This window comes from Pipra filicauda, unplaced genomic scaffold (genome assembly GCF_003945595.2).
Source record: "Pipra filicauda isolate LSUMZ 115617 unplaced genomic scaffold, ASM394559v2 scaffold222_size1277272_pilon, whole genome shotgun sequence".
NCBI lineage: Eukaryota > Metazoa > Chordata > Aves > Passeriformes > Pipridae > Pipra > Pipra filicauda.
The window spans coordinates 928,517-945,678 of NW_024104335.1; the positions used below are offsets into that span (position 1 = coordinate 928,517).

The following is a 17,162-nucleotide window of genomic DNA, read 5'->3' on the forward strand; positions in this document are numbered from 1 at the left end:
CACATAGAGCACGTTAGCTAAGGACGCTTCACTGCACCCTCTTCCCTCCCATCACGCTTGGACCCACTCAGTTGACCCATTGTAGAAGGCACAAAACCTGTGCCTGAGAGTGTTGAGTCAGCAGGAGCAGGGAAGGGAGGGCTGACTCTGCTGCAGAGGTTCAGGCTGTGCTGATTTACACCTGCTGCTGCTCTGCCCTCCCTCCATCAGACCCCCTGGCCCCCACTGGCATGAGCCATGCAGAGATGAAAAGCCCTATAAATGCCACCTCTCGTATTTTGGAAAGAAACCTATCTGTCATCTGAGCTGCAAGGCTGAGCAAAAAAACATCTCGTAAACTTGAAATACGTTAATATTTCACCTGGAGCAGCTACAGCTCAAAGCTTACCATAGCCCAGAAATAGTTTGCCATCTTGTGCCGGTTTTGAAGTACTGCCCATACAAACAAATCCCTCCAAGGATTTTCACTTTTCTGGTTCATATCCAAGGGCCCAGGTAATCGCTTTGTGTTCATTTTATCCTGAAATATGGTTTGTGGAAATTAAAACGTGCTTTGCAGTCCGTTCCATGCAAATGACATGATCTAAGCTGCTCTTGGCCTTGCCAGCTACTTCTTCTTTTGATTTTTTTTCTTTTCTGTAGAACTAAGAGGTAATTAGCTCATTCTGTAGTAAGTCAAAGGATCCTTGTGTCCCTATTACAACTCAATATGTGTGAGAACATTCTGGATGAAATGGTGACTCCACTGAAGCCGATGGTAAAATTCTCATTGACTTTATTAAGGCCGGGATTTCACTGCTGGTGTGTAATATCATACAAGACAAACCTGTGATTAACTAATCTGAGCTTGCTTTCAATTATATTTGACTCTGCTTGACTGCCACAGAGGACATGGTTTCAGAGAAAAAGGAACAAAAGGCATTTTATTTCAACAGAAATAAATCTCGCCAAGGCCCTGTGCAGTGCAATAGCAGAGTACGTCAATACCCCTTTTTAGTCATTCCTTTGAGAAACCTTTCACTTGCACAGGGAGCAGTTTAAGTAGAATGCTGCTTATTCCTTTAGGACTTGATAAAAAATTGTCCAGAGGAAGTGTAGCCACTTAGGTCAAGTTCTGAGTTTTAAGTATTTTAAAAACTGCCTTTATATTTATCGCATTAATTAGAAGCAGCGAGAGTATATTTATTCTTCATAAAGCAAGTTTTTTGTGAGAATATAGTTTTTAATAATTTGAATTATGGAATTCTCTTCAAATTTATTTTAATGGCATTTTGGGGGAGGTTAGGGGTGGGTTTCTTCAGTTCGTAGTGAGCTATTTAATACATTGAATTGCCTTGAAAACCTTGCAGGTGACAAACATATCCTAAAAGTCTCACCTGTCTTCATAACAACTAGTTTTAACTTGAAACAACACGCACAATTTAGCAACAGTGACACTGGTGTCCCAGTACTGTTGCCAATGACAATTGGATTGAGCCACCGTTGGGAAGCAGACATGGGAAGAAGCTTTTAAAGGAAAAAAGTTAGTAGACGGCATGATCTGATATCTGAATCAGGCCTTATTTACAGCACTTGGCTTTAGCTCACTTACTGCCAAATGCCAGAAAGGCAAGTGAGATTTTGGGGCAAATTTTTATTTCTGTAAAATTTGTAAATCTGGAGTTTGCTTAATGACTTCAGAGGTGTTGTCCCAAGTTGTCTGTCCTTGGGAATGAAGAAACCGTGACTAGATTTAAACTTAACTTTTCATACTACCAATTAATTTAGAGATTACAAAACAAAAGTGATTTAAGCTCTTTAGTGAGAATTTTTTTTAATAGTTTTTTGTTTTAACAGTTTTAAGATGGAATTAGAACTTGGCAAATAACAAATGGCTTAATTGTTTAGTTTATCTAAAACTAAATCTTAATGAAGTTTCTCCATATGTCTTTGTTTTGAAATCATGCATCCAAACTTATTTTAAATGCTTTTTCAAGAACTGTGTTACTTAGGAGTTTTGATATTAAATATACTGTCAAAATGCAAAAATGATGATGTATCTATGGCACAGTTGTGGACTACAGACATTCCACAGATGTACCCATATCATGTTATCCTTGTCACATGGTGGCCAGTGTGCTTGCCAGGGCCACTTCACACAATCATTCTTACTTCTTGCTGTATGTTATGTCACTCAATAACAAGATTATAATGATCTAAAGGCAAGTATCATATACTGCATATTATTGAATATCCAGTCCACTCGTACACAGTATGAAGCTGGGACTAGTTTCATATATAAAGACTACCATTTTCAGATCTGAGATTGAAAATGTCCATTGCCTGCTTTTCTTTCTCCTAGAAAATACTGCCTTTCAAATAGTTCTGCTTGAAGTTCTGTACAAGAAATGTAGACTATTTTCATGTTTAATAAAAAGTGAGAGTGTGAAATACAGGGGCCTCTGTAGATTGTGAAACAAAGGCCATATCTTAGCAGTAGATCAAGGTACAGTGAAACCTTGCATAAAACCCCAGGGGGGGAAAAGGAGGAGAAAGAGGAATCACAATCTATCTTAGAAATAACTTTCTTTTCCTTTTTAGTTTTGAAATTTAAAAGATCAGACCATTTCAAATGTGATAATAATTGACTGAAAAAATGATTGAGAAACTGAAGTGACTGTTCTATCATCTTCCCTTTCCTTCCCTGCCCCACCCCGAAAGGCTAGACCTAGTTAAAATTGTTCAAATTGTAAACTGGAGTAGAGCAGAGCTACGATGTCAAGTTGCTACTCACAGATTTTTTCCTGCCTCCATGTCTGAGGTCTTGATAGAAACCTTTCCATGCATCATGAAGAAAATCCTTGAGAACTCTAGAGACCTCACTGAGAGCAAAGAGTGGGCAGATCTCCTGCTGCTCATTTTCCTGTTGACCAGTGAGCCCTGCCAAGGTCAGCTTGTTTTCTTCATGCTTCTTCAGAAGAAGTTCATAGAGGAGACATTTCTGAGAAATGGAACAGTAGAGTCGCTGCAGACGACTGTAGGTCAGGAATTCATATATGTTAGCCCCGTTGTCAATAAATAATCTTACGAATTCTGGTTTGTCATTGACCAGAGCATCCATCATCACTTCCTCCAGGTCACAGGACTACATTGATGAAGGGAGGAAAAGAAAAAAAACAACAAGGAAGTTTTTGGGGGTAATCATGGCTGGATGACAAGAGGTAAGGTTTAACATGGGGACATGCATTGTCTTCCACCAGGTCAACGGTGGGTACAATGAGAAAGAGGTAGAACTATCTTGATTTCTCTGTGATAAAATGTCTGTGCAAGCAATAATGTACAAATATCAGCACAAGTAGCCTGCTGTAGGACTTGTGGTGATGTTGGGTACACATTGCACTGCTTATTTATACAGCAGTTGAAAACAGTGTCATTCTTCCTACCACCTTCTAACAGTAATATCTTCCTGTTCTTGTGCTTTTAAGCTTTGGTTTGTTTGCCTTAAAGACCTATACAGAAGGGGGAGAAAGATTCTTGCCCCCAGAGAGCTCAAGAAAGAGATCATGACTGCTGAATTATTCCTCTGTACTCAGCCATTTTGATATAGGGGACCCTAAAGATAAACAGCCTCAGGAAGCATTATACTGCTGCCCAATCTCTTAGTGGAGCGTGCAGTAAGGTAGTGTTAAAAACTGAAGCCATCTTTTGGGATGTTCCATTGTCCTGTACACATTGGGTTATACACCCATTGTCCTGTAAGATAAAACCTGGTACCTTCCACTCCACGTCACCATTGAATATTTCACTTTTAGCAATGTCAAGTCTATTCCAGGCCACTGCCAGCTTCAGTTCATCCAGATATTCTTGGGCCTCCTGACTCTGACTTTTGCAGGCTGACAAAAATAGGAAAGGCAAATAAACTCAGTACTTTACACTTATGTTTAATTTAATATAGTATTGGTACTTTGATTAGCGATACAAGCTCTCCTTCAGCTATCACAAATCTGTGGGTTGCTTAGCCAGGAACTCTTCACAGAAGTTTTTTCTTGAATTAAGAAACATTAATTTTTCCTAGTAGAATTCTCTATTAAACCATTAAGTTTAAATGGCTGTTCACTTTTAAGAGGAACCCTGGCCTGTAAAAAGCAGGGGACAGGACTGGCTGTTGTTTCTACCTTGTTTCAATTAACACACCAGGAACAGAATGTCTTTCCCCCTCCCCATGCTAAATTTAGGCTAACACAAACCATTAAGTTAACAGAAACTGAAATACATGGCAGCACAAGTAATGTTTTCTTCCACAAGATACAGTGGAGATTTCTTATAGGAGAAATGGATTATTTCTGGAACTAAGGCCATTCTTGTCTACTTGTGGGTTTTGTTTTTGTTTTCTTGTTTTTTGTTTTTTTTTTTTTTAATGGCTTGTAATTGGGATAATATACTGCTCCAATATATTTTAGTTATTCTGTAACCTCTACTACTAAGAGAAACAAGTGTGGAAATAAAGGAGCAATTAAATTAGTATAATACAATAGCATAAGACTAAAAAGCAAACGGTAGTTTAAAGCAAAGTTACAAGAGCTATGGTAACTACCACAGTTAATTTGTCAATAAACAAACAAAAGAACAGTGCATCAGAAATGAAATCTGATCCAACAGCCAACTGAACTTGCATTGGAAAAAAGTGAAATATATTTATGGCATAGAAGATGTCAAAACCAGCATTACACTGTTCTATGTTTATTTTTCTTACCTTTTACTAAAGCTTTTAAAATGACTGTATCTAGTTCTGAACCTTCTTGCTCAAAATTGTGCAGAGTTAAAAGATGCTGGTGTGAAATAATGTTTTGAATCTGTTGGGAGTTGAAACACAAGTCATTTTACACATTGTCCTACTGCTATATATTAGTGCCCAAGAGCCCAGTGAAGATCACCCATACCGTATTTCCCAAAAACTCACATTCTAATTGTAAAGATGAGGTTTGGCAAGAAGACAAACATTATTAGTTGCTCATATATAAATAAGTCCTAAGGCAAGGAGGTAGTTACTGCTTTTCCAAAGTCACCTAGCAGGATAGGAGGAATCAGAATGTGGATATCCTGAGAACCAGAGCAGTGCTTTAATTAAAAGATCCTTCCTTAACTCACATTCTTATTTGACTCATAGTCATGCTATAGCCAGCATACCACTAGTTTTGTTTTATCTCATCCTGCTTTGACATTTAAGTTTTGCTCTCAGAGTTGTTTATTTAAAAGCATAGTCTCTAACTCTTCTTTGAGTAAAAGTTCTCAAATATTGATATGTACAGGAGTCTTCTCTTTCCTTCTGTTTGTCTATTTATTGAGTTTTCTTTCTCACAGTGCAGCTGCACTGAGACTTTGTGAGCATCTGGCAATATTGCTTCTATATGCCTTTCATCCTCTTTTGTTAGTAATCTGGCAAAGTTCTTCCTGATGAATTCCTGATAAATTTAAACTTTTAAAGCTAAGGATTATGGCAGGGACTGCAAAGAATAAGTAGTGGATCAGGTCAGGTGGACTTAGTTTATCTCAGAGGCACACAATGCTCTTCAGTTTTCATAAAAAAATGATTTCAAAGTGGTTTTTTTGTTTCTAAAAGGCTTATGCATAGTGGTTTGAGTCCAGCAACCTCAAGACAAAGAGTAAGGAAGATCTATGAATCTGTTTTGTCCTTCTTTTTTAAGAATAATAATATTTTAAGAGCAAGCAACTGACAATAGATAGGATAATTTCTAAACACACTTCATTCTATTTAATTTATTCATGCTTATCCACAACTAGGTTTCCATTAACAGCTGTAGATCATGAATTAGGTCTCTTCTGTCACAGCTGCACAAGCTCCACAGCTGTGGATATAAATAATGCTTCATGTCCTACAGAAGGACTGTGGAGTTCCTGGGTGCTGGCTGTTACTTGGGGAAATAACTGATGAAGGACAGAGCCCTAAGTGTTCAGCTGAATCACTACAACAACAAAGTAGTTTGTATGATCAATTGAGCATTTGATTTTTATGTTGGGGGGGTATCCTGTAACACTAGTGTCAAAGCACTGGAGAACCCAAAACTTCTGAGCAGCTTCTTGCCAAACCTGTACTGAATGGGCTACCGAAGCTACAAATGTTAGGAGAGCTCACTGTTAGTGTCCACTGAAGAATGTCCTTCCACAAGAAGCTTTCTGCAGGGAATTTCTCCTTAAATTGCTTTTGAACAGCTTCTGGCATGATAAGCTGTGGGTCATTCATGAATTCAGCTAAGATGTCAGCTGTACCTCCAGACCCTGCTAAGATAAGCCAGGGAGCAGAATTTTCCAAACCGCTGCAGACTCTCTGTAGTTTAAAAAGTACATTTTCAGAATTCACATATGGAAAGAAAATGTTATTCAAAAGAAGGACTTCTAGGAAATTAGGAGTAAATGTGTATCTAAACCAGATTCACTATGGAATCAGTCCAATCCTCTAAGCTATTATTATTTTTCAGATTCTGTAGCAGGTCATACATGTATAGGCCCCTGACTATGCTTCTTTTCATGACACATCTGCTGAGTAGCTAAGCAACCTGATTTGGACAAACAATGCATAGAATTTCTTTGACCCTGACTTTTTTTCCCCCCTGAATTCTGTGTTTCAGCATAGTCAAGTGCAAGAGTAGCTTTACACAGAAATTATTAGCAGGCTTTTTGGTGTAGCATTTTTTTTCTGCCTGCTACACCCAGCAAAGATGTGCTGAAAGTAAGGAATTTGCCTGTGGGAATACAACATTGGGCTACAGGAAAAAACACCGAATCATAGCAACTACAAGAGTCAAAGGCTATTAATTCTATTACTTGTGCAATTAGAATGAATAAGGCAGGTAGTTGAGAGAAGAAAGCAGAGACCATGGCATCAAAATTGCACAATGACTATTTGCTACCAGTCTATTTCTTCCTCTGGAGTTACACAGGACTCCATTGATTCAATTGTGGTGCAGAGTTTTTTCTCTAATTTCGGTGTTGAGGTTTTTTGAGTTTTATAAAACTGTGGTAGTCTTTGGTGTGTATCATGCAACTTGTAATTAAAAAAAATGATGTTCTAAAAAAGTGTGACCAGTTATCCCTTCCCAGCAGATTCCCAGCAGCTTCAGCCAATCACATTTGGTCTCCAAGTCATGTTGTTCTCTAAAACTTTGAACAGAGGATTTATATGTCATAATTTGTGATTTTTCTAATCCAAAAATATAGGAAACACTGCAATATTTAGCTTCTGAAAAAGAATCTCAAGAAGTGACATAATCCTAGTTTAAACAGTGAGATTTTTAATACCAGTGTTTGTTTTAGTCCAGCTGACAAAGTTATGACAAGACACAGGGACTGGAGACTGAAATTAGAAAACATCATCAGAAATGAGTCACTATTCTGAAAGAATAGTCACTGTTCTGAAAGAATGGCACAATCTCATCACTTGAAAACTTTAAATTATGGTTAAATTATGTCTCTCTGAAGGTACTGTAGACAGAGAGTATTATTAAGAAAAAAAAAACAGAAGAGAAATCAAGGAGTATGTCCTTGTTAACAAGCTCTTTAGTTGTAGAACTACTCAGGAAAAAAAATCCAAACTGATCCTTCAATGAAGATTTGGGATTGTTAGCAGACAACATCCAGTCTTCTATCCTACAATGTTCTTTTGCTCAGTGGGACTAGGATACTATCATTTTAAATGGCATGTCTAGCAAACCTGGTCTTGTACTTCCCCTGAGCTCTGGGACAGGCAGTTGTCTCATAGTTGCTGGACAGCACTGAAGGATTCATCTCTTTTTTGTATGTGTTCTCAAGTAATAGCACAGTATTTCTGTTTCACTAGATCTGGAGCTGGTTTCTGTGAGTTTGTTTTGGTTTTGGATTCTTTCTTCCCACTGTACAAGCTGGCAATGGAAGCTTTAAGGATCAGCTGGTGCCTATTCAGAAGGAAATATTTCTCCCAAACAAATACTGGCAAATTTAATATTAACAGAACTCAGTTCTTAATGGTGTATAGATATGAAATTTGACTTTATGTAAAGTGCCAATAGATGTGTTTCATCCAGCCAAATTTTCCATTAGTTACTTGGCACCAGTTAATTTATTTTTCTGAAGTTGAAAACAGCTTCTTACCTCAAGTGTGCCTGGTCCTCCATTTACGAGTAAGCAAAGCACAGGGATCTCAATGCTACCCGTTCCTGTGAAATAGATGGTTTAATTTTTAAAAAAGCTATTGCAGTTTCGCCAACCCCTCAAAAACACTTGTCCTCTTCCGCGCTGTTTTGGTGCCTACACAAACCTGCAGAAGTCAGGCAATTGCAGAAGAAAGTGGCAAAGGAAGAGAATAACACCATCACCTACCAGACAGGGCCCTGGTCTAAGATTCAGGATGAAGGCACCTTTGCCTCAGACATCTTGTGTGATCCTTAGTAAGCAGTCCCGGCTGTTCTCACCTCAGCACACCTCAGCTGCACAATATGGATACTGGGACCTCTGTGTGTTATACCACTGTTGAATTTTTATGTTGTTTATTTACTGCAAGGCTATCAGGCTATGGAGTAATGGAGCTGCATTAGGGTGCAGAACAAGATTGTTATGTTTTCAGAGAGGCAGCTACCATTATTTATATTAAGATACAGTTAGAAGTGAAAAGCTCTCAGTTCATCCCTGGTGTTATGTGTGTGCTGGAAGATGCAGTGGAATCCAGGAGAAAAGCCTTATAAAAGGAGGATTTAAGAATATGAAGAGGCTGACTGTGTAGACCAGCTAGGGTGAGATGAGTCAGATATGATTTGATAGGAACCATATACTCCTCATTATTCTGGTTAAACAGCTTAAAATTTCATTCAGCACAGTCTAGTGTGGTGATTAATAACAACATAATTGGATACTTTTAAAAGAAATGCTAATGAAATATTTAACATATCATGGCAGCAGGGGAAGAAATGAGGTCAGCATCCCTGTCCTAAGACATCCTCCCACAGGGGCCCACGTATTTTTAGATGGTTTATACTGTAAATGCTGTACTCTATAATCCAAAGGTGACTATAGATTGGCCTGAAGGAGCTCAATTAAAACAGTAGCATCAAGAGATGAATGCCTCTTTCAGCTGGAAGATAAAAGGCATTTGGTCCAAATGCTTTTTTGATGTTTCCCTTTGTAGATCTCGCAGAACTGTGTACAGATCTCCTTTTTGTTTTCTCTCTTGTGGGATGGCTACAAAGATGATGTTGGACTGAGCTGTAGCCAGGATGTGACTGGCAAGTAACCTAATTTGTTTTAGTGAATGGCATAGCCCTGTCGTACCTCTCTAAGGTGATGTTCTTTGAAGAGTGACCTCTGTGACTACACATTCCTCAAGGTATGATTAAGTCTTCAAATATTCTTCACTTACCATAGATTTAGATAAAATCTAGCCAGAGGAGGGGTCAGTGTATTCTGACTTTATACTGGGAAGGTGGAAAGTCCTTAATTGCAAAGAATATTTACTATATTAAAAAATTTCCTCTAAAAGACTTCTAGATGTTTTTTAAAATAGGGAAATTCTGCGTGACCTTAATAAAGTGTTTTACTTCAATAAAGTTACATAGCTGTGCTCAGCTTGTATATAAATGAACTTAAATGAATGACATTGGTTTTGTTTATAGAAGATAATGCTGAATTCAGTATGTTCCAGTGAAATATTTGTCATATGAATCAGCATTCTTTGTCAGAATATTGTTCCACTGAGATCTGTTCAATCAGATTTGGTTTGCAAGCCAAAAGAGGCTACTTTGTGATTCTCAGCAGTACAGCCTCAGCCTACCCTTACAGCCCACCTGTGGTCTTTCCTATATGAGTCACCAGATAAGTATTTTTCACATGCATTCATGGTCTCAGGTACATCTGTGCAACCATACTATGGGCTATGTAATGGAATATTCCATTGATGCATACAACTGTGAATAAGTGTGCTCTCCCTTCTGTTTCAGCTCTGCTAGCACTGCAGGTATTACAGAAACAAAGGAAAGGCAAAAGTAATTGAATTAGTCCTACAACTGAATTCTTTCCACAAATAGACCTGCCCAACACTCAGTTCTTATTATAAACAAAGGTCACATACATTTAGATGGCCATTAGCCATTACAGTATTTACCCAGGATAATGTTTTATCCTGAAATAAATATGGCTTAAAATATTTCAGAGGGCTTTAGAACAAGTCTTTTCTTCCAGTGTGGGAGCACTTCAAGACCTCGTGTATGAGAGGGGATAAAAGTACACAACAATGAATATCAATCTCTTAGAACCACTGGTTAAGGCACTTGAAGCTGGATTTATTTTCCATTTGTTGTGTTTAAGGCAATTTGAGCTATGCTTTGAAGATCAGCTTTGAGCTACATTTAAGGAGATGCAATAGAAGTCCAGATTTTTGGTTCAAAGAGCAGCTTTCTCTACTTCAGAAGCTACCGAAGTTCTGCCTCTTACATAATGACAAATGTGTTTACTTGATCTTGCCTATGTAAGCAATTGTCCAATTTGGGAATTGGACTTGCCTTTGGTAAGGCCAGGGCCCCACAGGTATCACTCTAATATCAGCATTACTCAAGTTAGCATGCCTATATAGAACCTACTTACCACCATATCCAGTACGCTGTTCTGAAATATGCTTTTCCAAGGTGAAACGTAGCTTAGTGGTTCCATCTGGCTCATCTGGTGTTACATGGTCCACCAGAATAAAGTGGGAATGGTTGTGGTCCAAAGAATATGGTGGGCCTTGAATATCATCATCTGATTGGTAGTGTACAAGACTTTCATTCTAAAGAGAGGAGAGATGTTAGTGTTCTCTGCAAAACCCAGTCCCTGTTTTAATGTGCTTAATCTCCATTTCTGTGCTGTTTGCACCCTGAGACACCACACCACCTATGAGACACTTGAATAGATTCTTGAAAAAGTGTAGAGGAGAATGTGCTCCTTCTGAAAGGGATCGGATTTGACAGGATTGAGAACTGAAGTCCCTGAAGTTTCCCTCTTGGCCTCTGCAAAATATAGTGACATCAATCACCATCTCTGGAGTGTAGGTTTTGGAAATGTTTGTCGGACAAACAGAAAGGGACCATGAGACCCCATAATTGTGGATGGAGCTGTAAAGCCTCAGCTGGTATAAAGAAGGGCAAACCTATTAGTTACAGTAGCATTTTGTCCATGTTTAGGCCAGTAGATAAGTTAGCCTGCCACATGTCCATAGCAATTTAAATGCAGCTGTACTTAACTGACAGGGTTATATGAAGTCTAATCATTATTCTCAGTCTGGAAATTGTATCTAAAAGAGTGAGAGACGGATTTTAGAAAGTGAAATCTTCTTATCTTTTGTTTTGTGTGAGGGGTGTTATATCTTTAAATGATTTATTAGTGATTTTTGGCATGAAATCAGTCTAGGTAAAATAGAACCCCTGTTACAGTCTGTTGTTCTAAGGATTGCACTACATATGGTCTTCCACACACATACTTTTTCAAGCTCCCTTTACTTCCTTAATACATCTTTCTTTCCTACTGTTGCACATCCACTTTGATACTGCATTCCTAGCTGCCAAGCCAGGCTGTAAATGCCTGGTTATTATTTTTCATTTTCATAATTACTGTCCTCTTGCAAGTAGGTCAGATTAAAACAACTGTTTAAAATCAGCATTTCCTTCTATCATGCCTGTTTCCAGTTCCTGCAGCCTTTGAGTTGATGAGCAAAACTCAGACTGTCAGCTTGACTATTGTGACTGTATTGCATTTTCCTCACCCTAATTGTGTGGGCACAGACAGGTGTCAAATCCTTTTGAGAACATAGCAGTGTAACTACTGTCATTAAGGTATGGCAGAGAGATTTACATTCAGGTATTTAAGAGCCAGGTCGTATGTAGGGCCTTCCTCAATCTCAGTTTTTGGCAGTGTCTGATAGAGGAGGAGGTGCCCAGTTGAATCCTGGGAAAAGTCCAACCCAGCAGTTATCCATGTTCTCCACAGACAAGACTAAGGCTGATGTTGAAGAGGCAGTGAAAGAGCTCATAGCAGCGCTACTAATGCATAAAAACATGAAGCAACCCAGAGGACAAGTTCCTTCATGCTGCACACGCATATCACGCTCTTACGTCGCTTTCTGAAATGAAGCTGCATACAGCCAAACCGAAATCTCCTTCAAAGTAAGGTGAAAAGGGCTATTATCAGGCATGTTCCTATCGCTTCTTTCCTTGTCAGCGGCTCTGGGAAGAGTAGGAAAATCAGATGCTGTTCCAGGAAAAACAGCAGTAAACTTGCACATCCTTTACAAACAGCAAGTGCCACAGATTTCTTTTATCTCCTTCTCTCTGTCTCTCATTTGTTGGGGAAAGCTTCTCGATACAATTAATTTCCTTCAGATTTTTTGTTTTGGCAGAGGGTGTGCCTACATTCTGCTGCCATGCAACATTAAGCCTACTCACCCAAGATCTGGCCTTTGACTAGGCACAGAGGCACAACAAACAATTGAAAAAGGTCCTTTGGGATTTTCCTATTTATTCTCTGAAAATGTGGAAGTGATGTTTCAATAATGTTTAAAGCACACCATCAACACAGAAGAGATGGGAGGGATCAACTGATTTCAGGGCTTGTTTTTCTCCTTGCTAGTGTGGATTGTTAGCTCTATTTTATACAACAAGCTGCTTGTGTTAGTGCCAAGTATAAAAAGAGTTGGGTTTAGATCAACATCCCTGTCTGTAGTTCCTTTGTCTTAAAGTTACTGACTAAAATCCAAAATGTTTTTGGGTAGAAGCTGTGCCAGAAGTCATAGGGTCAGGAACGTTCTTTACAAAATATTCCTTGCCAAAGAATTCAGGCTTTAGTTAAGGGAGAGAAAATCTAATGCAATAAAAAGACCAGTGCACTTGTTTTGTAGGTGCTGATTGGGAAAGGTGCAGATGCATTTTGATCACTTAACCTACAAGAGAGGTGAAATAGTTTGCATTTGCTAAAGCAACTTTCCTGAGCAAAATTCACAAACATAATGAACCAAATTCTTTCCTCTGAGGTCCTTTCAGACCAGTTCACCCACACAAATAGGTTAAAGTCCTCCAGCTAAAGAGTTTCACCTGGTAGAACACACAGGTGGCTGTTGTTGGCAAAAAAGGATGAAAAAAGAGGAAGCCCAATTACAATAAATCACTGATATGGTCTGGCAGTCTCCCAGCTGCTAGCTGGTACTTGCAGGTCTATCTGAAAGAGCAGCTAGGTGTGAGTTCATTTGTTTCTTAGCTTCTCCAGGGGAGTAAAATAGCGCAGAGAAACTGTCATTCATTGATATTACACACCTATTTTATTGTTATAATATTTTGCTTAGGACAGACTGTATCCCCAGTGACAAAAAGGTAATGCTACTTTTTTTTTTTTTCTCCACTTGCAGGTCAATTTAGCATTAACACTTTAAGAAATTGTTTTGTTGGGTGAGGGTTTCTATTTGTTGGTTTGATTTGGTTTTGGATTTTTCTTCCCAAGAACTTTGATTTCTTTGACCCAAATTGAGAAGTCCCTAAAGCCTCCAATAACTGGGCAAAATCCTGCATGGCTAGTATTGTTGGCCTGGTGTATCAAGCAAGTTTTTGGTATTAGACACCAATTCAGTGGCTACTTAAAAAACCTTGTCTTGGAATATTTATGTCTGGTTTTCCATAACAGAAAACATGCTTTTTACAGTATTTATATAATAGCTTGGAGGAAGTGATTCTGCAGTAAGTGAACAGGGGAAAAAACCACTGAAGGTTCCTTATTCCATGTGCTTTTTTCCTGACCTTCATCGTTGCGCTAATGTCTAATGCTGCCATCTGCGGGATATCTCTGGAATCGCTGCAGCGTGCACCGAATGCGCAGGGCACAGAATCTTTCGGTTCTAAATCCTTCTTGCTCTTTATTTTTTTTTTCCAAAACACAGTTTAAACCCCCACTTTTTTTTTTTTTTTTTTTATGGTTCTATAAAAGTTGTTTTGCCATCTACTTCCAAATTTTGTAAACATGCAGCTTATATCTCAACAATCTGGTTTCACAAGTAGAATGAGTGAAAAGTACCTTTGTGTTGTCCAGAATTTCTCTGTGCCGAATTTTTCTGAGTGAAGTTATTCCTATGGCAATCACGCTTACTCTGGACGAAGTGCTAGCCAGTGCAAGATCTCGGACTGCCTGCACTAACTGTCTTGTTATTCCTACACGTAAAGCACTGGTAAAAATCCAGGCACCTGAAAATAGTTTTTAAAAACAGTTAGATGATTTCTTTGTAATTGAATATGTTTGTGTGTCAAGTAACATTACCTGCAGTATTGGATTTAAAGGCTTTTTAAGGTAGATAAAGCGAAGACAGGTCTTGATGGACTATAACATACAAATTACATAAGACTTTAATAAGGAAAACAAGAAGAAATTATATGCCCAAGCAAACATTCTTCACTCACTGTCTAAACACGAGCAGAAACATCACTGTACCAGGCAGTTCTGACTGCTGTCTCTTTAGGAGAGTAGAATTTATAGCAGCATTGTTAGAGTGACAAGGAATCATGAACTCTCTAGGTAAACAGATAGTTGGCCTTTTTCAAATATGTAACATAAAGAGACTGGAGATCTCGATGCTGTCCAGTTTTAAGTACAGAAGGCATGTGGAGCTAGAGAATAACTGTGTGGCACAGAAGTACCAGAATGAGCTTCAGTACTGGGCTTTTGTTATTAGAAAAAGCAAAACTGTTACAATCTTGTCTGGAACAGTGAAGCTAAACCAAGAGATTGCTGTGAAATGCTCACAGATATTTTCACTTTGTTTTGCAGGTGTTTTCATAAAGCTATGGAGAAAAAAATGTCATCTTACATGAAAGTCACTTCCATGCCTATTCCCAGACATTGGAGGGTTTGGTTTTGGTTTTAAATGCTTTTCACTACTCTTGTAATTCATGTGAACAGCCAGGGAGAAAGTGAGCTAACTTACTTTGTATTATACATTAACAAGGTCTTTTTGTTAATCTTAAGTTTAATCATAGGCAGTTTGACTAGTAAAGTTTGTTCAACTCTTAGCTTTGACAAAAACAAGATTTCAAGAAGTAAAATGGCTGTAGCATGATTTTGACTAGTAGCTAAAAAGTGAGAAGAGAGAAAACAAGAATTCTTATTTTTGAACTAAATTCACACTTATTGAAGTCAAATTGCACTGCTCTCTTAAGAGTTATTTTGTTATGACACCAAAGAAAGACAGTGTATTTGGTCCTATCTCATGCTATATTTCTAATCTCATCTCTGAGGGAATAATATCAGATAATTTTACACTTCAGGAATGGTTGTCTAGAATAGTTTGGTTCAAAATAACTTATTTTTGCTCCTATAATACAATCACTTTAATTTTCAAAGCTATCTACATGCAGGTTGTAGATTGCATTCAGGAAAGTCTTGAATTTCCAAAAATTGTGAGCAAATCCATTGTCATTAGCAGATCACTGGATGCTAGGTGTGAGAATCCAGCAGGAATAGAAATTCCTTCTTTAACACCTAAAGCACTAACCTGTGCTTTGAGCTGCCTTTATAAGTCCTTTCTTTAAGGTGTCCCGTAGCCAAGGTTTCATCCGGAGATTTTCTTCTTCCCCTACTAAAGACACAACCAAGTTGGGAGCAGGAAGCTTCCATTTGTTGAGCATAACTTCAAATATAATTCCAGGGTGAATGGTACTTGGAACCTTAATAAACTTCAACAAACAAAACAAAAACCCAGTGAATAGAGATAGGACAGTTGGATAGAGTAAAGAGATTGTCCATGGTAAATGCAGAGGGGAATTATCATAAACTTGGTTATTTAAGAAAAAACTATTTGAGCAAGAACCAACAGAGAATTAAATACTAGAATTAATTTAGCAGGCTTCTGTATAATTGCCATCTCAGTAATTGGGCCAGTTCCATGGTCTAGTTCTGTGTTGCAGACTGACATATTACACTCTCCTCTAATGCTGCTGCCTTTGGTTTCATGGCAGTCTAGCAAAGGCAACAAATTTCTTAGGTGTTTCTTGTTTCTGCACAAGGTGAAAAATTTCACCTGAATTCATGTCTGTTTTTCAAGGATACATTACATGAATCTATTACTTCTTCAGTTCTGTATATATTTTGACTTTGTGCTTAAGACTTTATGATGAAACAAAATCTTAAGGCAGATTTCAGGAATTCCTAGGAAGTCCTTCTGCTCTAGCACGGGACTAGTGAGCAGGTGGATCTGTCTGTATGTATCCTTCTCTGCATATTAGCAGAATAGAGAGAGAACTTTAGGAAAACTCTTGAAACAGCTCAAAAGTATGTTTAAAATGTTGAAATCCAATTTAATATTTTTTGGCAGAAAGTTGTAAAAACAGGGAATGATGCAAAATGAAGGAAGTAGGGCACATAATTGATTTTTTTTTTTTTTTAAGGGAAAGGTTATCAACTCTACTTGTAGCATATCATTGCAAATCAGCTGATTGACTCCTGTATATTAGTAGGCCATATTTTAAACCACATTCATGTTCAGGAAGGTATGGTCCCTACTTTGAGTACAATGTGGTGCCTCACACTGTGGCACTTTGACCCTCACTGTTACAGTCTCTACATTTGTTGCTAAGAAGTAATAGCTGAACAACAGCAATTGTGTTAAAGGGTTAAAATCTTCAGTGGCCCACCTTTCCATGTTTCTTCCCAGAAGCTGTGAAGTCTATTTCTCCTATGCAGTATGGTAGTTCTCTTTTGAGAGCTTCCTCTTTGTCACTGCTGCAGAGCTTGGTTTCCATGTCCTCCATTGAATTTATAAGGTGACTGAGCACCAGTTGACCAAGATGTTCACTGAGATGACAGAGAACTGGAAAATGAGAAGCTATTTAAATTGGAGAGGCCACAAAATCCACTGACATACATCTAGCTGAGTTTTTAGTCAAATATTTTACTTTTTTACTATTATGCTTGTAATGTTCAGCTAAAATTGGAGGTCTTTGCACCAAATGTCAGACATTATATATAGGAGGAGGCAGATTCCACAGAACACTATCTAACGTAAGTTATAAAAAGGAATAATGAAGGAATAAGGCTCCCTCAACTCTCATTTAGCAGGCAGAAAGCTGAGTTGCAAGGTGCAAGACCCTGCAATCTGTCCAAAGGCATGAAAGATGTCTCAGAGCCCAAAGGTG

General features: G+C 38.3%; 1 protein-coding gene across 1 annotated transcript in view; it reads right to left on the bottom strand.

The window, feature by feature from the left end:
• Nucleotides 1-16,778, bottom strand: part of TRPM5 (transient receptor potential cation channel subfamily M member 5) — a 38,830-nt gene extending 22,052 nt beyond the window's left edge. The window contains exons 1-10 of the mRNA XM_027724164.2: nt 16,662-16,778; nt 15,524-15,704; nt 14,053-14,219; nt 10,606-10,786; nt 8,125-8,189; nt 6,134-6,325; nt 4,733-4,832; nt 3,754-3,872; nt 2,774-3,124; nt 389-520 (exon numbers count right to left, since the gene is read on the bottom strand). Of these exons, the coding sequence (XP_027579965.2) occupies nt 389-520; nt 2,774-3,124; nt 3,754-3,872; nt 4,733-4,832; nt 6,134-6,325; nt 8,125-8,189; nt 10,606-10,786; nt 14,053-14,219; nt 15,524-15,704; nt 16,662-16,778 (1,605 nt within the window). The remainder of the gene's footprint in view (nt 1-388; nt 521-2,773; nt 3,125-3,753; nt 3,873-4,732; nt 4,833-6,133; nt 6,326-8,124; nt 8,190-10,605; nt 10,787-14,052; nt 14,220-15,523; nt 15,705-16,661) is intronic.
• Nucleotides 16,779-17,162: the final 384 nt, after the last annotated feature.